Here is a 24663-nt window from a genome sequence, read left to right as displayed (position 1 = left end):
AATCCCCTTCTCCTCCTTCCTCTCCCCTCCCCCTCTTCCCCCATGGTTTACTTATCTTAAGTATGATTGCACGGGAGTAAATCCCATTGAACTCAATAAGCATGCAAATGATCAAAACTGCTGTCTCCTCCTCCTCCTCCCTCTCATCGCCTCCCTTTTCCCCCTTTCCATCTCCTGCCAATCCCCTCCTTCCCCCTCCTTCCAATCCCCTCCCCCTCCTTCTTCCCCATGGTCAGTTTTACCTATCCTAACCATGATTGCATGGGAGTAAATCCCATTGAACTCAATAAGCATGCAAATGATCAGACCTGCCTTTCTCCTCCTTCCCCTCTTCTTTCCCTTCTCCCTTCTCCCTTGCCCACTCCAGCCCTCCCCCCCATGGTCACTTTTACCTATCCTAAGCATGATTGCATGGGAGTAAATCCCACTGAACTCAATAAACACGCAGATGTTCAAACCTGCCCTCATCCCCTCCTGCCTGCTCCTATCTCCCTCCTACCCTCTGCCCTTCCTTCCCTATCCCTGCCGTTCCTCCTCCTCCTCTCCCCATCTCCCTGTGGTCAGTTTCATGTATCGTAAGCATGATTGCAGGGGAGTAAATCCCACTGAACTCAATAAGCATGCAAATGATCAACCTATTCTCAGCAAACTTGTGCAGGATCCCATTTCTTATCTCCCAGATTAGAAAGCAGAGAAATGCACCAATAGGCAAAAAAAACCCTTGCAGTTTAAGAGCATACCTATAGGTCACAGATATTTCTATCAAACTTTAAAAAGCAGGGAAATTGGGCAGCTATAGTGAATGCACCAGGGGAGCAGGAGACCTGACCTGACATTGTACTGCCCTACAAATCTGTAAAAATGCAAACACAATTTGGATTGGTATTCTATAGTCAAATCCACTTCCTGTGTAGCTTGGAAGAAATTGGAAACATGTGCCTCTGAGTGCATGGTGAGTTTGGCAACACCTGCAATCAGCCCAAATAACAGAAATAAGATATGTGCTGTGCCAATCTTGTTTTAGCAGGGAGGAAGCAACAATATTAAGACAGTTGATATAATTCAGTGACTACAAATAATTTTGATTTACTTTGCAATTTAGTGAAGTTTCCTATAGTCAATCATTTTGCTTCTGTTTCTGTGAATAGGTGAAGTACTAACTATTCTGCAGAATAGTTTCCAGTGGACATGAGGAGTGTCTCAGTTTGCACAAGATAAAACAGTGGGAGGTGAAATATATTCTAGCAAAATTCTAGGTGTGCTGTATGTTTTTAATTGATCGTGAACACCTTGCCTTAAATAAAGTGGTTTAAACATAGCAGGCTGAAAACATGCATCTTGAGCAGCCCAAGTTTGTTTTTTCCAACAGCTAGAGTCATTGCTTAAGTAGCAACATATTGTAATCAGTCTGGTTTTTAGATCAAACTTCAGTTTCAGATTCAACGGATAATGCTCACAAAATAAAAATAGAACATAATCTCCAGTTTGAAACACAAAAGGCTGTTTTTTGCCATCATATGACATTGACCAATAAAAAGGCTCTGAAATTAATAAAAATAAATTTGACACAGATTTCTAGGATGAATAATGATAGAAATATAATTGTCTAGGTTAGATTTTCTGTAGAAACAGTAGTAACACAGGGAAGACGCAGAGTGGTAAGCGGCGGTAACGCAGCCAAAGCTCTGCTCATGGCCGGAGTTCGATTCCAACGAAAGGAGGAAGTCGAATCTCCGGTAAAAGGGGTCGAGGTCCACTCAGCCTTCCATCCATCCGTGGTCAGTAAAATGAGTACCCGGCATATGCTGGGGAGTAAAGAAAGGCTGGGGAAGGAACTGGCCATCCCACCCCATATATACGGTCTGCCTAGTAAACGTCGCAAGACGTCACCCTAAGAGTCGGAAACAACTCGCACTACAAGTGCGGGGATACCTTTACCTTTACTTTTAAGAAGAACACCAACAAACATACAAAGTAGTTCTCCATCTTTGGAGATGGCAGGTTGCCACCACTCACCATATGCTCAAAGGCACAGGATAACAAATTCTTCCAAGTTACACAGGAGTGGATTGGACTATGAAAGACCAACCCAAATGTGTGTGCATTTTTACAAATTTGTAGGGCAGTAGAATATCGCAGAGAGGAGGTCGGGTCTCCTGCCCCCCTGGTGCATTTACTGTAGCTGCCCAATTTCCCTTCTTTTAAAAGTTTGATAGAAATATCTGTTGGTTATAGGTACGTTCTTAAATTGCAAGGTTTTTTTTGCCTATTAGTGAATATTCAACATTACTAAGATGCAAATTTTTCAGAGCATGGAACTCTTTTTTAAAAGAAATATTGCATATTTGCATTTGATTCTGATACATGCTAGTTTAAAGTCAATGCAGACCTGAGTACATTGGGAAAACGTTTGTGTTGAAGATGCTTAAACAACAGGTTCCAACTTTCACCTGCCTTATCTCTTATTGTTCTCATTTAAATCTGTTCATGGTCAAAACAAATTAAATGAAGTGGACAGGCACTACCATAGTTAATATGTGGGTGTTTCACTCATACTATTTCCAAAGGGATAGCTGTGTTACAAAAATAACAGAGACTAACAACATTTATTACAGCATAAGCTTTCATGGACTAGAGTCCACTTCATCAGATACATCTTTATCAGATTTTATTATTTGTTTATAAACACATTCATAACTGGGATGATCAGGATATGCATTAGCAACATCCCAGATTTTTCTGTGTGGACCTAGCCATAATGATATATAACTACTTTTGAAGGCCATGAATTACATATCAATCTATTAACTTGTCCAGGTCTTCAGAATTCCTCCTACTCAAATGAGCATAAATTATTTCACACTAGCAGGCTGTATATTATTGAAGTAACCTTTTAAATATTATATATGTATACTTGTTTCAAATATATTACACAGGGTTATCAGCAAAATGCAGATTTAGTTAGTGAACTGGCAATAATGAGCCATTTGTTACTAATACTTGCTGTCTAAATTTTGATAGCAAAATCTGATTTTCAGGTTGTCTGTAACTCATAGGTAAATAAATTTGGGTTGGGGTGGGTGGGAAGTAATTGTTACATTCATGTATTAAGTATATCTGTTGATTGGATATTTTTACATGTTGTACCAGGCTTTGTTGTTTTGGCATACTTCATTAACTTCAGGGGGGATTATGCTTCCAGTCCTAACATTATAAACATAATATGTGGATGCATTTTATTAACGAGAATCAGTTGCATTTAGCTCTCACTGTTAAAGGTAATACAAAAATAGGCAAGCATGGAATTTAAAAACAACATGACAGATAGAAAATACTATAAATGTGCTTTTGCTGCTATAGCAAATTGTATTTTGTTTAAAAAAAATGATAGGAGTGTATCAATGTGAAATGGTAAGTATAAGAAGGCTACTTCATGTAAAATGTATTTATTTATTTATTTATTTATTTAATTTATATACCGCCCTAAGCCCAAGGGCTCTCTGGGCGGTGTACATAACAATAAAACAGTCAAAAAATATATAAATACAATAATACAATGGAATCAAACCAAACAGACGTAAACAAAAATCAAAGCAGCAACAAAATACATCAATAAATATTAATAGTACACATTAAAATGCCTGGGAATATAAAAAGGTTTTCACCTGGCGCCGAAAAGATAGCAGCGTCGGCGCCAGGCGCACCTCATCGGGGAGACCATTCCACAGTTCGGGGGCCACAACCAAAAAGGCCCTATTTCTAGTCACCACCCTCCGAGCTTCTCGATGGGATGGTACTCGGAGGAGGGCCTTAGATGTTGAGCGCAGTGTACGGGTAGTTTCATATTGGGAGAGGCGCTCCACCAGGTATTGCGTTCCCATGCCGTGTAAGGCTTTATAGGTCAAAACCAGCACTTTGAATTTAGCCTGGAAACAAATAGGAAGCCAGTGCAGACGAGCCAGAACAGGTGTTATATGAGCGGACCTTCTGGTCCGCGTCAACAATCTGGCCGCTGCATTCTGGACTAACTGTAGTTTCCAAACTGTCTTCAAGGGCAGCCCAACGTAGAGCGCATTGCAGTAGTCCAATCTAGAAGTTACCAGAGCATGAACAACTGAGGCGAGGTCGTCCAATCGAAGATGGTAAAAAGTATTCCGTGCCACTGAGGCTACCTGAGCCTCAAGAGACAGGGAAGGGTCGAAAAGAACTCCCAAGCTACGAACCTGTTCTTTCAAGGGGAGTGTAACCCCATCCAGAACAGGGTGAACATCCACCATCTGGGCAGAGAAGGCACTCACTAACAGCGTCTCGGTCTTGTCTGGATTAAGCTTCAGTCTGTTAGCTCCCATCCAATCCATTATCGCGGCCAGGCAACGGTTTAGTACGTTAACAGCCTCACCTGAGGAAGATGAAAAGGAGAAATAAAGTTGCGTGTCATCAGCGTACTGGTGACAACGCACTCCAAAACTCCTGATGACCGCACCCAGCGGCTTCATATAGATGTTAAAAAGCATGGGGGACAGTACCGATCCCTGTGGGACTCCACAATGGAGAGTCCAGGGTGTCGAGCAGTGTTCCCCAAGCACTATCTTCTGTTGACGACCCACCAAGTAGGAGCGGAGCCACTGCCAAGCAGTACCCCCAACTCCCAACTCCGTGAGCCTTCCAGAAGGATACCATGGTCGATGGTATCGAAAGCAGCTGAGAGATCAAGGAGAATCAACAGGGTCACACTCCCCCTATCCCTCTTCCTGCAAAGGTCATCATACAGGGCGACCAAGGCTGTTTCGGTACCAAACCCAGGCCTAAAACCGGATTGAAACGGATCGAGATAATCAGTGTCATCCAAGAGCCCCTGGAGCTCGCCGGCCACCACCCGTTCCAGAACCTTGCCCAGGAACGTAGTGTTTATTTATTTATTACATTTATATACTGCCCCATAGCCGAAGCTCTCTGGGCGGTTTACAGCAATTAAAAACATTAAAAACAAATATAGAAATTTTAAAACACAAGAAACAATTTAAAAACACAATTTAAAAAAATTAAAAACAATTTTAAAACACATGCTAAAATGCCTGGGAAAAGAGGAAAGTCTTGACCTGGCGCCAAAAAGATAACAGTGTTGGCACCAGACGCACCTCGTCACAAAGATCATTCCATAATTTGGGGGCCACCACCAAGAAGGCCCTCTCCTTTGTTGCCAGCCTCCCAGCTTCCCTCCTAGTAGGCACCCGGAGGAGGGCCTTGGATGTTGACTGTAGTGTACAGGTGGGTTCATAGCGAGAGAGGAGTTCCATCAGGTATTGTGGTCCTAAGCCTTGTAAGGCTTTATAGGTTAAAACCAGCACCTTGAATTGAGCTTGGAAACATACAGTTTAACAACATAATGCTGACTTTTTTTCACTTTTTCCTCAGTTACCCATACATCCCGATTCTCCCCGCACAGCTCCTTGAAGTTCTCAGCTCACCCACACCTTTTATTATTGGTGTGCATTCTGTCTTCCGTAATGACATTCATGAACTTGTGAGTATATTCAACTAAATTTTATCCACACTTGTTACCATGCAGAGAAATGATTGAACATAAAATATTGACACAGCATCTTTATAACAAACAGAACTGAAGTAAGCAAGTGAATAAAGCAAATTATGAACATAAAATTATTTTAAAGATACTGTTAGTCATTGTATAAATAAACATAAATGCATGCAAGTACAAGGGGGGGAAATGAAAGATGGGAACACTCTTCAAAATATGTGTTTGTGGGGGAAAAACACATCTTTGGCAGTAAAAGAGAGTATGACCTGTATGAGTATGACAGTATTTTTATTTTGAGGCGGCACACTTCATTTGCTGAATTTATACTGATCTGTTCAGAAAAGTTTTGCTTGTATTTATAACTGCAACTGTTTTATCTGTTTTTATAATTGTATGTTATACTGTTGTAACTCACCCTGGGACCTTATAGTGAAGGGTTGTAACAAATCTTATAAATAAGCAAAATAGCTGTGCCACAGAATGCCTATTAATTTTTAGTGCTCTGACTTATGGTAGCTTTTAAACAGCAATTAAAAGTGAATTTTGACCAGTAATAAGTATTGTAGATAATAGGCTCGTTTTGAGGTTGCTTTAAGGCAATGCCGCCACTGAAGTTGATAGGACTGTTTTGAAAGCAACACTTAGCGGATCACAGGATTCTTTGTGGAACTGTGGTTGCTAATCACATCTGAAAATCCAATTTGAAAAATGTCCTTTTTTGTACAACCTTGTTGTTCTTACCAGCAATTTTGTGAAGGAGTTCATTATAATTCTCATACTTAAGAGAGCTGGGGTTCAAAATGTTCGCTTTTGCTAAGCCACCTTGCAAGTAAAAGTAGCTCCTCGTTCTTCCAGGGTCAGCCTAGCACTGTCTGCTGGAAAACTTTGTTTATCTACAACCAAATTTCTTTAAGCTTTTACAAAACCATTACAAAGGTACGAAGTATTTGTTTAATTAATAGTGTCCATATTTATTTGGATAGTTTTTACTCCAGAAAAAATACAATTACATTCATGAAATGAATTTAATGCAAAACTGCATAGAAAAACAATGTGACCAAGGGCAGGGACCATAACTCAGTGATACAGCATATGTTTTGCATATAGAAAGTTCCAGTTTAATCCCTGGCATCTTCAGTTAGAAAGTTCAGGCACTAGGTGAAGTGGACAATCTATATCAGAGAACCTGGAGAGTTGCTGCCAGTCAGAGTAGATAGTACTAGGTGAGATGTAGAAATAATCTGACCTGGGGCAGCTTCCTATGTGTGGGGTCCCACTTGACAACATTTGTCTGCCCAATGTTGGGTAGTTTTCTGCCTCCCTCTGCAGCATAGTTAAGGAGAGCATGCAAAACTGTTCAGGAGAGCCCTTCATCCTCCAGCAAGGCGTTTCCAGGAGCGTAGGCAACTGGAAGAGGGGAGGGAGAAGTTGCATGAGTGGAAGCCACCTTTGGATCCTTTTTAAAATGATGCACTTACTTGTGCAGTGTGCACCGTCTTAGAAGAAGCCTTCCCAACTATGTAATCAGGGAGGAGGAATGTTGCTGCTAAGATGGCTTGTAACACCTATAGTTTTGAAAGTACTTAACATTTTTAACTGGTGCCTGCTTAATTAGAAACATATTTGTCAATCAGAACATTTTAATTAATCTAACCAATTTATTGACTACATGTTGCAGTTCTGTTAAATATCAACATTTTAACTGTGCTCCCAGTACTTCACTGCTGTCAGGATCCATGTCTCCATATTCTGGGTGGTATTAAACTAAATAATTGTGATTAGCGCAAGGATTAGCGCTGGCGCAATGGGACTTCTCCCCTTCCTGCTTGCATGCTTATGTAATCCTCAAATCTGCCCCAGAACAGATTTAAGGGGATACAGGGGGACAAGAGGGAGAAACCTTTCTACTGTGCAAGGAGAAATCCTTGTGCTGATGGAATTAGTGACATAGTGCTATGTTGAATACAACCCTCTGCTTCTGTTACATCTTCAGAATTGTGATTTGTATAAAAAAAAAAAAGTGTTTTGTTCCAAGCATTGTTCTCTGTCAGAGTTGGTTCTAGTTGAAGCAGGGTTGTGCTAGACATGGGTCCAGGTTCTACCAAAGCAGTGTCAACATGGCAAGCTTCAGGTTCTGATAAGGCAAAGTTAAGCCAAGCTATGGTTGGGTTCCAGTGAGGCAAAGCAGAGGCCAGGTTCCAACAAGGCAAGTTAGTCAAAGAAAGTTAGCACCCTGGATAGCTCCATGTGAAGCTGTGGCTGAAGCATAGGAGGAGCAGACTCAAATAATGTTGTTTCAACAGCAAGCAAACCCAGAGTGAGCCTTCAGTGAAGCTCCAGCTCCATATTGGTGGCTAGCTCCTCCTCTGGTAAACAAAGACTCTTCACTTTAAATAACAGCCAAAGTGGTGCTGGTAAAACAGGCTCCTCTTACACTGGAGGTTCCAGGGCTTGGGGGATATCTAAGGCCAGTTTTAGGGTAATTCCCTCTCACTCTCTGATTCTTCTCATGAAACCATGAACTCATCCCCTGAAAATGGGGATTAAGAACCCTTGTCATGACACAGTTATCAGGGGTCATCCCATGTTATTTTTCTACTGCTTTTTAAATATTCTGATTGTGTCCATATTCATCATATGAAATGTCATAACGTTTGTATTCATTTTGTCAATATCTTTCAGTTAGATGTAATCATAGCAGATCTGGATGGCGGTACAATTAAAATTCCTGAATGTATTCATCTATCCCAGCTCCCCGAACCACTTCTCCATCAGACTCAAACCGCCCTCTCTCTAGTAAGTCTAATTGCCCAATCATAATTTCCAATATTACAGTTTAATGCTTCACTTTTGTTCTCTCCATTTGTTGTGAAATAACTGAAAGACTCAAATACTTCATACTAATATGCTAGACAAACATACATCAAGCATAAAAACAAAGCATGAATCGAATCACTGGGAAACTGTAAAGGAAACATCTATTTGTTCTATACCCCTTGTTATATACATCTTCATCCATGTCTGTCCTGTTTCCCCTTTACAGACTTGAAAGGCAGATGGTTGCTTTATTGTTGGGCTACGGTTCTTTTACTGGTCAGTTTCTCTGGAGTCAAGGTTTTTGTCTGTTCAGTCTCTTAGAAGGGGGAGATAAGGAGCTAAGTGGGATGCAAGTCTTTGCTGTAGGGCTTAATATGAAATGTGTCTGTGGAACAGTCTATATTAAGAAAAATAATCTTAGGAAAATGTTGCCAGCAGAGTGCTTCCTTTGAATTTTTGTTCTTTAAAATTGTAGGTTTTACATCCAGATTTGGAAACAGCAGATTATGCATTTCCTCCTCCTCGAACAGCTCTATCACATTCCAAAATGTTGGTAAGAGTATTTCTAACTTTGTAATAAACAGAGAAAATAATGTTTTTCCTTACAGTTCAGTAAATGAAGCCTTTCCTTTTTCCTTTTACTATATTCTTCACAAATATTTTTCATTATATGTACATCATTAAATGTTCAAATTTTTAAAAATTGCTGGTTAAATTAAAGGCTGCTATCTAACAATATATTTATACTGGTTCATGAGGCTATACTGTGTCACATCAATGTCCCCTGATGTAAGTCTACATGAAGCTTTCTACCTTTGCAAATTTAGCTCGAATGCAAACTCGGAATATCTCCCCCCCAACCATGCTGTATTATCACCGAGAAAACTAATCTTTGTGCCATGCCAAATTGAATGAAGTATACAATTTAGAATGAGGGCAAAGACTCAGTGGTTGATACAACACATGCCTGAGTAGTTTAAGCTCTGGGACTAGCTATGCTGCACAGTGAGAGCAGAAGAGAACTGTGGTCTTGGGGAAATCCAAGACTCATTTTTGCAACTTTACAGACAGCAGTTCCTTAGTGTTGTTTGGCCTGTAGTTCCTAGGCCCTGAAGTTGATGCTGATGTAACTGAATCCCGTTGCTTCCTTCTGAAGTAATTTTAGCCTCTAGCTCTGGTAGTCCTTGCCCTATCAAACAAGCTTGTGCTTATGCACATGTAGCTGGCAAACCTCAACATAGCACAGTGTTTAAAACCAGCACCTGATGTGGGACTTCTGGAGATGGAATCCTGGACATTATTGAACTCAAAATGGAGCTATTAACACAGCAAAGTCCAGTGGGGACTTAGAGACTTATATTCACTTCCAGTTCCTCCTCTTCCTGGACCGCTGCTGGCTCATAGCTTGCAGCTGGCTCTTCTTCATCCTGGCTAGGCCCTGATGATAGATCCTTCTGGCAGCCGAACAGCTGCTCCTACAGAGAGCTGGGCTTCCCACCAGGTCTGATGCACTATAATTCTTGAGAGGGAAAGTAGGAAAATCAGTGATCAAGGCAGGGGCCCAGGATATGATCAGAAAGCTATTTCTGAAAAGGCATCCCTGAGTTAGGGCTCTTCAGGCTTCCTTTGGACTACTGCAGGTTCCTCCATATCCTCTGTTGTGATTAGGCTTTCTGTGGGGTCCCAGGCCTCTTTCCTCAAAGAGGTATCTTCAAATCGGAAGGAATCTTGACATGCAGACACTACATTTGGGCCTTGTTTCATGACAGTCTTTAAGGAGATTGATAGGAAACATTGTGCCTCATTTGACTTAAATGTAGGGTAGATTTGATACCTCATGAGCAACATAGTTCAGTCATTCTTGATTTTACTCTGTGTGATTCCATCCATTCTGGCAAGAAGGTGCCCAGAAGTAATGATAAGTTAAATTATAGTTTAGGCTAAACATGGGGAAATTTATTGCCGACAGAAAGGAAATCTTGTACCTTTCAAGACATAATGAAAGCTCTCTAAAAACATGTGCTTTGTGTGTTATGCTTGGGTGTCCCATAAAGATGTCACACTCAGACTCTTGTTTTTATTGTCCCATTGAAATTCATATGAAAGGAGTTTATACTTTGACTTTTTAACTTTTATCTTACTAGCTAGCCCTCTTGAAATTGTACATTTTGTATATTGTATATCAAATTATATATTTTTCTCTTGGTTTGTGTTTAAGAGGAGATAGTTACACTCAATTTGCTTGTCTTTCACAGGATAAAGAGGTGCGAGGCGTCTTTCTTAGGTTATTTGCACAGCTTTTCCAAGGATATAGATCTTGTCTTCAGCTGATCAGGATTCATTCAGAACCTGTCATAAACTTTCACAAGGTAAAATGAAATCTAACTTATCAACTTCTAGATGACGGTGCATTTGTATGTTTTTAACAGGTATATATAAATTCTTACAATTGTTAGTACAGCAGTTCTCTTGTACGGTTCTATGGTATGGTTTGATATTCTTCTGTAGATCAGTTTGCTAAATCCTCTAGAACAGGGGTTCCCAAACAGTGGTCCATGAGTTTCACTTAGGTAGTCCATGGCATGTCTGTAAAAATACAATTAAAAATCATACAGCATCTACCACAGTGCATTACAGTTGCTACAGCGGCAAAAGAATTAATAAGTGACCCACCAAGACCCTCAGCATTTTTCGTGTGGTCCATGGGCACAAAAAATTTGGGAACAACTAGTCTAGAATGGATTGTTGCGCCGCCGCCCCCCCCCCCGGCATGCACCACTTTCATTGCTGTTAGTGGAATTTCTGGGTACTTTAGCCTACCAATAGGTACCAGAGTCAAAAATGATGTGATGGACACTTGGTCAGCCCTTTTGCGCTTTATAGAAGAATCCTACACACATTTATTCCCAGCAAATTAACATGAATCCCCCAGTTGATAATAGTGTACCGTTAGCAAGGATTTAATATTTGTATCATATTAAATCATATTAAATGTTAATTCACGATTCACTGAATAGTTTTGTGAAATAATCCAGATGGCTCCAGCAAGTGAGCCAAAATATACTCCATAAGGAAGAATAAACAAGGTAGCATTTCCTATCCTATTTGACCATGGGGGGAAATCCTTTTTGACCTCAACTGGACATTGAGCATGAAGCAAAACCTATCTGCCAAGTTGTTTTCCAACAGATTTTTTTCCTGGCCTTCTAGCACTAGTCTGCCCCACCCAGCATTCCATCTTCGTCCCATTGCATGCTCTGATGCCCTAAAGGAAGGGCAAATTAGGTGGCCTAAAAAAAACCCCAAATAGTACCATATGCTACCAGGTTGAAGGAGACAGCAGATTGAAAATTCTAATGTTTATATCTTTATTTAACTGTTTTAATAGTTCATTTTTTACCCCACAGCTGTTAAATGGATTTAGTATGTAACTGTTTTGCATCTTACCTTGCATAATTTCTCTTGCTGAAAGAAAACAGACTTCTGAATGCATTCCAAACATATTTGGAATGAGAATGTGTGTGTTGATGGAACTTTTTCAGTTTACAATGACCTTGATGCTACGCAAGTTCACTGTTTGGTTTAGGCACTCATTCTTTGCTTTTTTTTTACTTTCTATTGTGATTCTCCTTTTGTGTTTGTTGGTTCTTTTGACTCTTATGTACAACAATATGAAAAAAAGTGTTTCCATGGTTAATATTTACTTGTATCTGCAGGCAGCCTTCTTAAGCCAGCGAGGCTTGATTGAGAATGATTTCCTTACCAAAATTCTGAATGGAATGGCATTTGCTGGTTTTGTGTCAGAGAGAGGTCCTCCATACAGATCCTGTGATCTCTTTGATGAGGTAGAAACATTTTTTAAAGTGAGAGAAGATGTTCATATTTAAATTTCTGTAATTTTTTTAGTCAAAAATGCATGCTTCTGTCATTACATTTATGTCCCTCCTTTCCTCTACATGGTTCTTCCCATTCCATGTCCTATCCTCACAGCAACCTTATGAGGTATAATAGGCTGAGAGACAATAGCTGGCCCAAGGTCACCCAGTAGTGAGGTTCAGGGCTAAGTGTGGATTTGAACCCTGGTCTGTTTAGTCCAACACTCTAATCACTATTACTACACTACACTGGCTCTCTGTTAAGAAATATGCCATTGTAAAATATATTACAGTGAATTACCTTTATATTACTCATTCTGTGTAGATATTATTTTTTGTGTGCAATTAATTTCACTGAAACAACTGGGATTTTTTTTCTGCTGAATGTTTGTTTTTAAGAAAATAACTTTTAAGACTTTAAAAAGGTATAGAACCGCTGGGAATATTCACTGGCATAATGAATACATGAGAACATAGTGCAGATTTTGTCATAATAAATAAAAAATAACTACTGTATGTGATGGACATTTTAGAATCTTTTAAAAATAATAGATAATATGGCACTATATTCATTGTTTTTCATACTCTTACAAATTTTTCTGTATGGCATTTAAGGGAGATGGTTAACACAGAGGAGAAACAGGAATGAACAGGCATTGCTTTTTTTAAAAGTTGAGTTTTCATAACTGGCATGAACTAGTGCCATACGGTTTATGCAGTTCCCAATACAAAAACACATAAACATTGGTGAATCATTTCTTTACAGAGTTTTTCTGTGCTACCTCATAACCAGTTTGCTTTGTTTCTTGATTTGCTGTTTGTACTTCTGAATGCTTAACCTAATTGATTTTGACAAAACATCCCTGTAACAATACAGCATACATGCAAAGCATGATTTATAAAGAGCTTAGCTTATAAAAATTGCTGTATATTGAAAGTGCTATATAAATAATATTTAGTGACATATGTCAACATTCCTGTAACAAACCACAGTACTAGATGGAGAAATGGTTCAGCAAATATAGTATCGTACTTCTGGAGTCTGTCTCTACAAAAGTGAAGTAAGAGATCCTGCATGATATATACAATGGGTGGTATCCAATGAAGTTATTCCATTAGTGCAAAGTCTTATGCTTTCAGAATGGAACCCCCCGCCAAAAAAAATCTTCTGCACCCCACACGCTCTCCAAATCTCCTCTGGAGGACTGGGGAGACCATCCAGAACTGATTTAGGGGGCATGCAGGGGGAAGAGAAGGAAGGAAGTTCCACTTCACAAGCATGAATCCTTGCCCTAATGGAACTAGTTACTTAGTGCTACATTGGATACAAGCTATTATGAAGAGATAATAATATATTTATATCCTGCCCTGCTTCCTAAAAGGAGCCCAAGGCGGTAAAGGAGAGGATTGTTGGTTCCAAACAAATATACAAGCATTAAAGCAGCACATATCATTCCTGTTTTAGTGGGAACAATAGAACATACAATATAATACAGCATGCAAGTCCTTTCTGGGATTGAGGAGTGGCAGGTCAAGGTCAAAGCCTAATTAATGAGTATCCAAAAAGGGAGACTGGGACAGACCTAGCCTCACATTGTTTAGGTCAGTGGGGCCGGGGCAGTCCTCTTTTGCCAATTGCAGCTTCTGGTTTTGGATCCTTAGCACAGGAGTGCTTCTCTGAATCTAGGGATCCTCTGAAGGTATTCTCTTATACTTACATTCATTTTAAGATCCATTTTTATTCACCAGAAAGTAGTTAATTTGTATCAACTAAAACATTTTATTTATTTATTTTAAGTTGGTAGCATTTGAAGTAGAGAGAATTAAATCTGAGGAAAGCAATTCATCAAAAGTGTTAAAGCACGTCAGAGAACTTGCAGACCAGCTGTTCAAAAATGTAAGTACAAAGCATTCAGATACTATAATGCCACTGAATAATGTTTCACTTTAAATAATTGAAGCTGTAGAAAATGAAATAGGGTAAGCCTTGCAGTTGTTTGTTGAAGCTATGCATACAATTTCTTAGTGATATAACTTAACTGTAATTCGCCTGTGTTATTGCTTTGATGGAAGGGAAAACCCCGCAGGTCCTCCACAGGACCAAGGCCAATATGCCTGTGGGGAAAATTCCTCCCCAGCCCTGAATAACCCAGTTTCTGACTAATGCCCACAGCAATATGATGAAGTTGATCTCCCTGGAAAAAAGAAATAAACCAACAACTATATACAATTAGAGGGTGGGTGAGGAGGTCACTGGCAAGACTTTTATGGCTTATAATCAGCCCAGACCGTGAGTTCTTCAGTCTGGTCCACTCCTAAGTCCCCCTCCCCATGAGCCAAATGTAGCCACTGATTGGCTCAGGGGATGCAGGTCTTTAAAAACATCTTAAGAACAAAACATCTTACTGTCACTGTAGACACAGTGCAGATATTGGAGAAGGGCCATGCTCCCTTCCCCTTCCCACCAGTGCAGAGGCATAAACTGGGACCCTCAGTAAGCTGGGGATCTGAGACTTATCCTGAAACATTATATAAGTGCACTTCTCATCAAATTAGTTGAGATATTGAGAGTAACTTTTAGTTTAGTCCCCCCCCTTTGTTGTTGTTGCTTACAGAGATCAGTCAAAGTTAGTAGTAGGGTGGAACTTAACTTTTAGCTAAGTATTTATTTTGTCGCTTGTGCTCAGAAGATGAAGGTAAGGTAAAGTACAATGTTTCCAGTGCCAAACCAATGAAGGTAACTGAATAATCTTCTTTACAGTACCAGGTGCTTAACTATCTTAGCTCTTAATTTTAATATCCTGATTTTCAAGAATTTATATGAATTTGCCTGGTGTAATTATAGAATTCTAGCTATTGGCAAATTCAGGGGTATGGTTGGAAAAGTAGTCATAAGACATAGAAGGCCAAGAGTTATCCAAGGTCATTGCCTATTTTCTATCACTAGGGATTTGGCTTGCCAAAAATCATGATGACCTTTCATTCCCCTAAGTACCTACCTACCAACCAGCCACTCCCAGCTCATAAACCATCGCTCTGTAGTCTTTATCATAAAGGGTAAGAGTCATAGCCAAAAGTTCCGGAGGACTTTATAAGTTTTGTTTCCTTCCCTCATTGCTATCTGCCCATCCAACTCTAGCTAGTTTAATAAGCCAATTTTGTAACCCATAATTTGAAGCCAGTTTATTATGAAATTGACACGTATTTATTGTAAGCTAAGAAACTATGGTTTTGTTTTATGTGCAAACTGGGCCATTCAAAGGCCTAGTTCACATGCAATTTTAAATCATAGTTAAAAACAAACTATGCTTATTTTGAACATGCAGTGTGCTCATGTACACTGCTGAAAAGTTCTCAAAGCGTTCCTCCCCTGCTCCTGCTGTGCTTCTGGCCAAGAAGCCAGAGTTTGGCTGTCATCACATGGTCTGTTCCTCTTCAAACAAACCATAAGCAAAGCCAAAGTTTGTGCTTGCCTTATTGCTTGTGGTTTCTTTGAGGAAAACTAGCCATAAGCTTGGGTTTGGATGCCACGACAAACCAGATTCTGGCTTGTTGCCTAGCAATGCAGGAGGAGCAGGAGGAAAGTGCAGTGAGAACTGCTCATTCACATAAAAAAATCACAAATAGATTTTTTTAAAAAGTTTAATGCATGAACCAAACCAAGGAGTGTGAGTCCAACCTCCCCACCTTCTTTATCTACCACCATATATGCAGAATTATGTTAAAATGTGTTGCAGGATATCTAATCTGTGTTAAATGAAATTGGATATGCAGTCATAAAAACTTGTCAGTGTTCCTCCCCTTTTTAATCCACATCAGTTTTTCTTTTTAAACAAAGAATAGTAGGTAAGAAATACTGTGGGAAATGTATCAAGTAGTGGAGTTGCTAACCAGGTCAGCAAAATATCTCTTCCATTCCCCTGCAAGTTTAAGGATTGTGCTGTTTTTGTGTAAGTCTGAACGACTTCTTTATGTAATCACTTACACTGAGATAAATTGCTTCAGTTTTAAGTTTGATTACATGGGTGGTGTATTAATTTAAGGCTGAAATCAGTTTAATGAGGGGAAATGACCACTGAAATTAGTTGTGTAAACTATACTGTAGGCATTGTCACCAGTGTGTGTGTCAAAGAGTCGTTGCAGGCTCACAATGAAAAAGTGAAAAAGAAATTGAGGTTAAAATCTCCTGTGAGATCTTGTCTGTGTAAATAAGCTTGAACTAAAGCTTCTGCTTTAAATAAACAGTGAAAGAACTGTAAAGGGCTATTGTATGCCCAGCTGATGTGATGTGCTGGGTTCAATATATTGTGATTTTATTTTTAGCACTGAAATTTTAAAGCAACATTCATATAAAATAACTTGTATTAATTTAGATTATTAAACCACTTTGTGAACCACATCAAGGTTGTGGGGAGTGAAAATAGAAATGTTTGAAAGATAATCAGACTTCCAAACATAAAGACTATAGGACTACCCCACAGTTAATATATTGTAGCCTAAAAACACAATTTACATACTTTGTCATCATATAATTTTTCCTTTGCTCTTTCAGTTCCTTTGTAAACTAGTATTAATGATTTTGTGAAATGGCATGGGTGGAAGAACATTATCTTGCACATCTCTTCAATTTAAAAATTATGAGAGCTCATCCAAGTCTTATAGCTTTAGACCTTTAAAAGGTACTAGTCTCATAAAAAAATGAACACTGGAACCTTACAGTCGGAAGATTTCATGTTATGTAAACATGTGATGGAGCATTAGTCATTTTAAAATTCTAGATTTTGTTTTGTATTCAAGTGCAAAGTCCTCATGCTGCACAATGTACCAAGTTTTATTCTACATACTTGCTGCTTTTGAAATGCAGAAGAATCCTTTGGGCTCAATCCATAGTAGAGCACTTTCAAGTGGAACACTCACTGATTTTTATGGAAGTGTTAGGCATATGCTGAAATAAAAAATGCTTTACTTTTACTCGTGAAGACTTGATACTCTTCTTAGGGTTACGACGTTACTTCCACCTATACATTTTCTAAGTCTTCTATTGATAGGTCAGATAAGCCTTTATTATACTGCATTGGTTTACCAAGATAATATGCTGTAGCCTTACACAGTATTGATATTAAATATTGTATCCTTTAATACAAGGATTTTTTTAATGCAGGAGACTCTAAATCCAATATTGTATACCTTAATATAAGGAGCTGGTTTTTTTTTATTATGTTCGAATGCAGGAGAATCCATATCCTCACATGGCATTCCAGAAAGTTCCACGACCTACAGAAGGGTCTCATTTGCGAGTTCATATACTTCCTTTCCCCAAGATTAATGAGAATCAAGTTCAGGATCTAATCCAGGAAGGCTTGGTTAAGAACCAAAGTGCACCACCTGCTTCTCGAATAGAAAGGAAATGTGTTGTTCCTGCTGGTCCACCTGTTGGTAAGAGAATCGACCCTATGTTTAATCCACCTGTAACAATTTCACATTAACTGCACAGAGAAAATGCGCATATTTTAATGCTTTTTCTAGAATGCGCCAAAATATTACTTTTTTTTAAAGAAGGGATCCGTACTTTAGCCATTGAAATAAGGCCATAGACTTGTTTAGTGGTAAAAATAAAGTTGCCATTGTCAATGCTACTGTCTTTAGGCAACGTTGGGTTCTTATGCTTACTTGTTCTTGCTCATGTACATTCCCTGACAAATTTATATGTATTTTACATATTTTAATGTGATGGGAAGTAGTAGTTTTAAGAAAATAGAGAAATGTTCTCTGTGTAACAAAATAAATATTTTTGTTTTCAGATTTTGTTTGTTGAATATATCCCACCGTCCTCTAAGGACTTTAAGGTGGCATAAATTGGGTCCTTCCCCCAACCCATCTCCAATATATAACAGCCAACAGTTATCATTTTATATGTTAACGCAAGAAAGTATTTACTTGATAGACCGTAATGTGTGTGCAGTTTTCTGCATCATTAATGTACTCCCAACCACCATAATTCTATACCAATTAGCCACCTATCCATTGTACTTAGCATCAGCAGCAAGCGTGCATTAACTGACTTGAATCACTACTGAATATTGAACTGTTGAGAACAGTCTTCTTGTCAATTTGTGTTTATGGGGTGGTTGAAGTAAAGTAGCCTACTTTGCATATGGGACCTGAGATATTCATTTAGTGCCAATTTACATACTGGTTTTCTAACACAGTGAGCAATGTCTGTGAAGACACGAGTAACTCTGCTAGGAGAATCCCCAAGTAGCTGCTGTTTCCAAAGAGCTGATGGTATTCTCATGATGTGAACTTGGCTTGGCCCTGGTTTCCCCTTTAATTCTCCACTGCTGGAATCCCAGGTTATATTCCAGGTATCTCATTTCTGCAAAACACTATAACTTGTAATTCACAGGAACTCTGCAGGGAAAATTCATCAGCAAAATGCCAGATTCATGGATATTCCCTGTCAAATTGATGTGGATTTTACATTCTGACTTGGTGCTTTCTCACAAATGTGCTTGCACAGTTTTTCTCTTTGGGACAAAATGTCACTTGAGTCTTCCCACATATCAATATATTAGACATCATTATATATGACTGTACAGTAATCTGTTCTTCTGTATGTCTAATGAGGAAAAATGTAGCAAAATAAAAGAAAGATCTCCTAGGAGTTATTCTAGGAATGTTTCTAATGCAATAGGTATTTAGTGATTTTTTTTAATAATAAATTGTTTCACATGTGCTTTTATTTCTTTTCTTCTTTTTTTTAGTTTCCATAGTAGAAAAGTCAAGTACAGTTTTCAACAGTGCACAAAGGCTGGAAGTTGTTAAAAACTGCATCTCTTTTATATTTGAAAATAAAATTTTGGAGACTGAAAAGGTAATAAAAGTTTTTGCTAAACTATTTGAGGAGAACTTTCAAGTTAAACTCATACATAAGTGATTGACCTCTTTCCTACTCCTGACAGATTTTAGTCAGTTGTCATTTTTTCATTGTCTTCTACAGCAAGTGTCAGATAGAAAGTGATTGAGGTACCAGTTGGTTGTGGAGATGGTGCTTGTGAATACGTAAATCCCTTTTTACTCTAAAAGAAAATTGGAATCTCACCTTCTCCTCTTGTTTGCCCCATCTCTATCCATTCTTCTACATGGGGGGCTCATCTCAATCTGCCGTTTTTCTCTACTTCATGCATAGACAGGCCACTCCTTAACCTGAGTAATTTGTCTCCTTTTCCACCCAGTGAACAACCAGGCCCAAATATTAACTGGATCATATAATATGAGAAGAAGCATCTTTTGAAGCCCAGCCTCTGATTGTTATCAGCACTGAGGCATGTCCAGTCCAAAATGTTGAAAATTCACACTCATTCAAATTCACTCCATGACTGAGTTGTGCTAAGTATGCACTGAGGTGCTTGCTCGTTTATTTATATATTTATTAGTACATTTATATCCCACTTTCTCCAAAGGTGGTGAACACATGTCATGGTGGGATTACATCACCACTCTCGTGGCCGGAGACAGGAATGCAGATTGGTCTTTTTCCATTGGACAACCCCCCATCTCAGTCCTTTCCCTGTCTTAGCAACAAAGCAGATATGTTTCACCACTATCCGCTATTTCTTGCCATAAGGCCTATGTGTCTTTTCCATTTCTTCATTGGATTATGTGTGTGTTTGTGTGTATGATCTTTGTCCTTCTGAGTTGTGTTTGGAGTATGTGAGCTTTGATTTTTTTTAAAAAACCTTCCTTGTACCTTTCACCTGTCATACCCTCTGTGTTACTGGTTTACTGTCCTACATCTCCTACTGACCTCACAGTCTGGCCTGGATGTTCAGGTTGCCTCTTACGTTTTTCTGCCCACAAAGACTCCATTTTTTTCTGCCCAGTTTAGGAGCAATTTTGCTTCCTGTTGAAGGCTTTTTGAGTGAGTTCCCCCTTGTCTGATCAGATGTGCCTGCACTGTGGTGTTGTCGATGCATAGAAGAACATGTCTGATGGGAAACACATGGGAAAATGACGTAGAGCTAGGTGCACTGCCCTCAGCTCCAACCAATTCACACTGTGTCGTAGTTCTTCTCCCTTCCACTGTGCTTGGGTGTACCTACCCTGACAATGTGCTCTGCATCCTGTCAGACTTGCATCCTGACCACTGTTCTCTGTGGCTCTTTTATGGGAACTCCCTTTGTTAAATTCCTCTTCTGACACGACCGCCATAATGCAAGATGCACAACTGGTGGCAGTCTCACAATCAGACATCTTCTCTGTTGCCTTCTGGTAAGGCAGAAGTAACCACTGCAGAGGTCTGGTATGATGTTGCGTCCACTGATTCAGCTGAATGGTAGAAACTGTTCTCCTCCCTCTCCATTTTATCCTCACAACAACCCTGTGAGGTAAATTAGGCTGAGAGAAAGTGACTGGCCCAAGGTCACCCAACAAGCTTCATAGCTAAGTGTGGATTTGAACCCTGGTCTTCCAGGTCTGAGCCTGGCACTCTAACCACTACACCACACTGGCTAGTTTCTAGAAGGGATAATGCCCACCTTTTCTCTTTCAATCACAATAAGGCCAGATATTTTTGTTTTTTGTGACTGACCCAAGATCACTCAGTCAGCTTCATGGCTGAATGGGGTTGGGGTATTTGACCATATGATCATCCAATTCTTATGGGCCAAATAAGAATTGAGAGAGCAAGCCAGCAGCCTAGAATCTGCTCACACCTTCCGTTACCTCTGTCACCTGTATATTGACTCCTCTCCCAAAAGGGGGGGGGAACACTCAGCAGAGAGCTCCCTCCTACTGGACCTGAGATATTTCCCATGGTGAGTCCAGAAGAAGAGTCTTATGTTTGAGGGAATCTTTTCCTGCCTACTGCACTGACCCTCTTTCCCACGTGAGGTTTTTTTTCTTAGAGGAGGGGACTAGTGTAACAGGTAGTGGTTGGAGGTTACTTTCAAACATCCAAAGATCTCCAGCATGAAGGGGTTTTTTTGAGTGTTCAAATGAAATTCTCAAAGGGCCCAGTTCATTTTAAGTGTGAGCATCACTGCTTACTCATGTCTAGGGCTGAGCTGCATTTAGATACTTCTACACACACTGAATTTTAAGAGGCTTGCAGCTGATGCAAAAGGAAAGGAAAAGCCCATGGTCAGTGTCATAGGAAAGGTGTTATTGTTATTAGAATGAATTACCTGCCCTTTACCCAAAGGTCCCAGGGTAGTTTACAACAATTTGAACTTACATAAGTAAAACAGTTAAAAAGAACATAAACAACATCACAAAAAATAGGTTGGGTCCTAAAAATACACGTCTCAGATGTTGAAGGCCAAGGTAAAGAAGTGCATCTTCAACATATGCCGGAAGTTGTACAATGAAGTTGCCAGATGCACCTCGGTGGAGAGGGAGTTCCACAGATTAAGGGCTACCACAGAGAATGCTCTCTCCGGGCCCACCCCCAAACTTCCAAGGGTGGCGGAACTACCAAAAGGGCCCCCTCTGCTGATCTCAACACCCAAGAGATTCTGTCGGAAAGGAGACAGTCTTTCAGATATTTGGGACCTAAGTTGTTTAGGGCTTTAAACACTAGCAAGAGCACCTTGAACTTGGCTTGGAAATGAACTGGCCACTAATGCAGCTGTTTTAAAATGGGTCATATGAGTTCTAAAAGGAACCCCCACCAGCAGTCTGGCTCCTGTATTTTGGACCAGTTGACGTTTCTGAGTCGTTTTCAAGGGCAGCCCCACATATAGTGCATTGCAATAATCGAGTCTGAAAGTTACCAGATCATGGAGCACTGTGGCCAAGTCTTCTCTGTCCAAAAGGGGCCGAAGCTGGGGAACGAGCTGGAGCTGGAAAAAGGCACTCCTAACCACTGAGGCCACCTGAACCTCCAGTGACAATGTTGGATCAAGGAGTACACCCAGGCTGCGGGAACCTATTATGACGGTTGCTGAAATTCAGGACCTAAATTCTTATGGGGAAGAGCCATAATTTAGTGGTTACCAGCACATGTTTTGCATGTAAAGGACTCCAGGTCCAATGCCTAGAATTTCTAGGTAGGGAATGCTTCCTGACTGAAATCCTGGAAAGCCACTGCCAGCTAGTGTTAACAGTACTGAGCTATGTGGACCAATGATCTGACTTGGTGTAAGGCACCTTCCTATATTCCTAGTATACCTCAGTATTAAGATCTTCAGACTAGTTTGGTCCCTTACTTCAAAGCTGAGATACAAAAATGAAAGGAGAGCTGTGCAAAAGCAAGAGGCATTAAAACGGCAGCTGGACAGCTATCTGTCGGGTATGCTTTAAGTTGGATTTCTGCATCGAGCAGGATGTTGGACTCTATGGCCTTATAGGCCCCTTACAACTCTACTGTTCTATGATTCAAATGAATTCTTCTCCCTCTAGGATTGAATGCGGAAGCCACAGAAGGCCCATGTGAATTTTCCTAAGAACATTTGGGAATTCTGTAACCTGCTTCAGTTTCTGCAGGGCATACTTCTTCACAGTATAACTGACTCTTTTGTATAGCAGCATAATTATTTTGTACTAAACTGCCTAACTGTGCTTGTGGAATCATTACCCATGATTGATATCCCTATTCTAGTCCCATATTGAAAGCTTTTAAATTATTTGTTTAATTATGTTAGCTTTTTTAAAACCTCAATTTATATAATTTATTTTACAAGTGTATAGTTAATTTTATCTATAAACTGAAGGAAGCATGCAAAACACCCTAAAACACTAGAGTGAGATCCAATGTAGCACGAGTGGGTGTCTGCTCAAGCAATGGGACTTCTTCTTCCTCTCCTCCCCCCTGACAGCCATGCAGTACCCCCAAACTCTGCTCAGATTTAGGGGGTATGAAGGGTTAGAACTGGAAGAAGAGAAACAGGAAGTACAGTTGCACAAGTGGATTTCTGTTGTGGAAGCAGGCAGACATCTTTGGATTTTGCCCTTAGGGTTTTTTCTTAAATACTAACGTCTCACATTGCTTAAAAAAAACAAAAACGACCCCTAAATCATATGACCACTTAAACAACATCCTAAAAATTCTGATGGACGAGACATGCTTTTCACACATTCCTTCAAAATTTACAAGACTGAGCACTGCTTGGTCTCTTTATGTAGCATATTCCATAACTTTGAGGTCACAACCAAGAAGGCCCTTCTCTAAGCCCCCATATTTCATTATATTGCATCTATTTTAGGATTTAGCAGGAATATACTGTTTAATAAGCAATAGGAAAAATATAAAAAACTGAGATAACTTAAACCTGTCACTTGCTTAAATGTTGAACATTTACAGCATTTACTGTTTTCACTTATTTAGAAATAACTCAAGGTAAAATATTAGTAAAGGATACATTTTTACTAATGCTTTGTGCAATTGGAATAATTTTACTATACAGCCACGAGAGTGGCTGTATACTATAGCCAGCGTGGATTTTTCACATTCCTCAATGTTAAATTGAAAATACCCCATGCTATTCTGATGCTTCCCATAAGCTCATTTCAAAACAAAACCTTACAAAACTTATAGTCCTGAACTCAGAAATGCTTCCTTAACAACCCTCTAAATTTTCATGGCGATACACACAACAGTCAGAGACAATCAAGAGTTCCGTCTAAAAAGAGAGAGAAAAAACCCACAGCCCTTTTGGACTTTTTTCTGTCAAAGTTCTCATAATCTGTGGAAATTCGTTAAAAATCAGCCATGTTCACAGAGTACCTATTATTGACCTTGCCCCATACTCTGACCTTCATCTTCTGCAGTTTAAACGTTAAAAAAATGCTTGGTTGATTTTTAATAAATTTAATAAATTTTGCATTGAACTGAATGAAAGTGTTGGGCATGCTCAGTAAGAACCAACTGCCAGTGTTCTAAAAGCCAGACTCACAGCTGCTTGGCTAATCAGGGGGCCACACCCATACCAGACTTTGACTTCACTTGAGACAGTCATGGCTTCCCCCAAAGAATCTTGGGAAGTGTAGTTTGTGCAGGGTGCTGAGGGGAGACACCTATTCCACTGATCCCCTTGCTGGATCGTCACCTTGTAGTGGTGACTGGGCTTGTGTGTTCCAATGAACCCTATGAGCAATGCCGTTGGGAGTCATGTACTCCCAGAATTGTCACCCATGGCGGTAAGATCAAGGGAGAGGAACCTGACAAAGAACGATCCAAGAATGTCCTCAACGGCAGAACAGGCAGAGGATAACAATGTATATGTTGCAACGGCTGTGAAGGCAGATGAAGGCTGCAGCAGATAAAAGACTTCCAATCGTCATGGTATCCATGCCATTGGATCAAAGCCTTTTTCTGTCAAAATTGTGTGTTGATGGTTGTGTCCTGATCTCCCTACATAAAACAAATTCACACACAGGCGTCTTCCAACCAAAACAAAACAAAAGCCCCATGGCAATTGGTGAACAGCGACG

The 24663-nt window shown here is 39.8% G+C and overlaps 1 protein-coding gene across 7 annotated transcripts in view; it reads left to right on the top strand.

Moving 5' to 3' along the window:
* The window catches only part of SBF2 (SET binding factor 2), a 473611-nt gene that overhangs the window by 271459 nt on the left and 177489 nt on the right, over window positions 1-24663 (top strand). For 6 of the 7 annotated variants that reach the window (XM_061610395.1, XM_061610391.1, XM_061610392.1 and 3 more), the window contains 8 exons: window positions 5416-5524; window positions 8222-8335; window positions 8832-8909; window positions 10612-10725; window positions 12073-12201; window positions 14030-14128; window positions 17463-17667; window positions 18996-19105. In XM_061610395.1, coding sequence (XP_061466379.1) covers window positions 5416-5524; window positions 8222-8335; window positions 8832-8909; window positions 10612-10725; window positions 12073-12201; window positions 14030-14128; window positions 17463-17667; window positions 18996-19105 — 958 coding nt within the window. Of the gene's footprint in view, window positions 1-5415; window positions 5525-6407; window positions 6476-8221; window positions 8336-8831; window positions 8910-10611; window positions 10726-12072; window positions 12202-14029; window positions 14129-17462; window positions 17668-18995; window positions 19106-24663 lie in introns of those variants that run through there. The other variant, XM_061610396.1, reaches the window with a different exon arrangement.

Source organism: Rhineura floridana, chromosome 2 (genome assembly GCF_030035675.1).
Source record: "Rhineura floridana isolate rRhiFlo1 chromosome 2, rRhiFlo1.hap2, whole genome shotgun sequence".
NCBI classification, from domain to species: Eukaryota; Metazoa; Chordata; class Lepidosauria; order Squamata; family Rhineuridae; genus Rhineura; species Rhineura floridana.
Note: the sequence above shows the minus strand (reverse complement) of the source record. Positions and strands in the feature narration are given on the sequence as shown.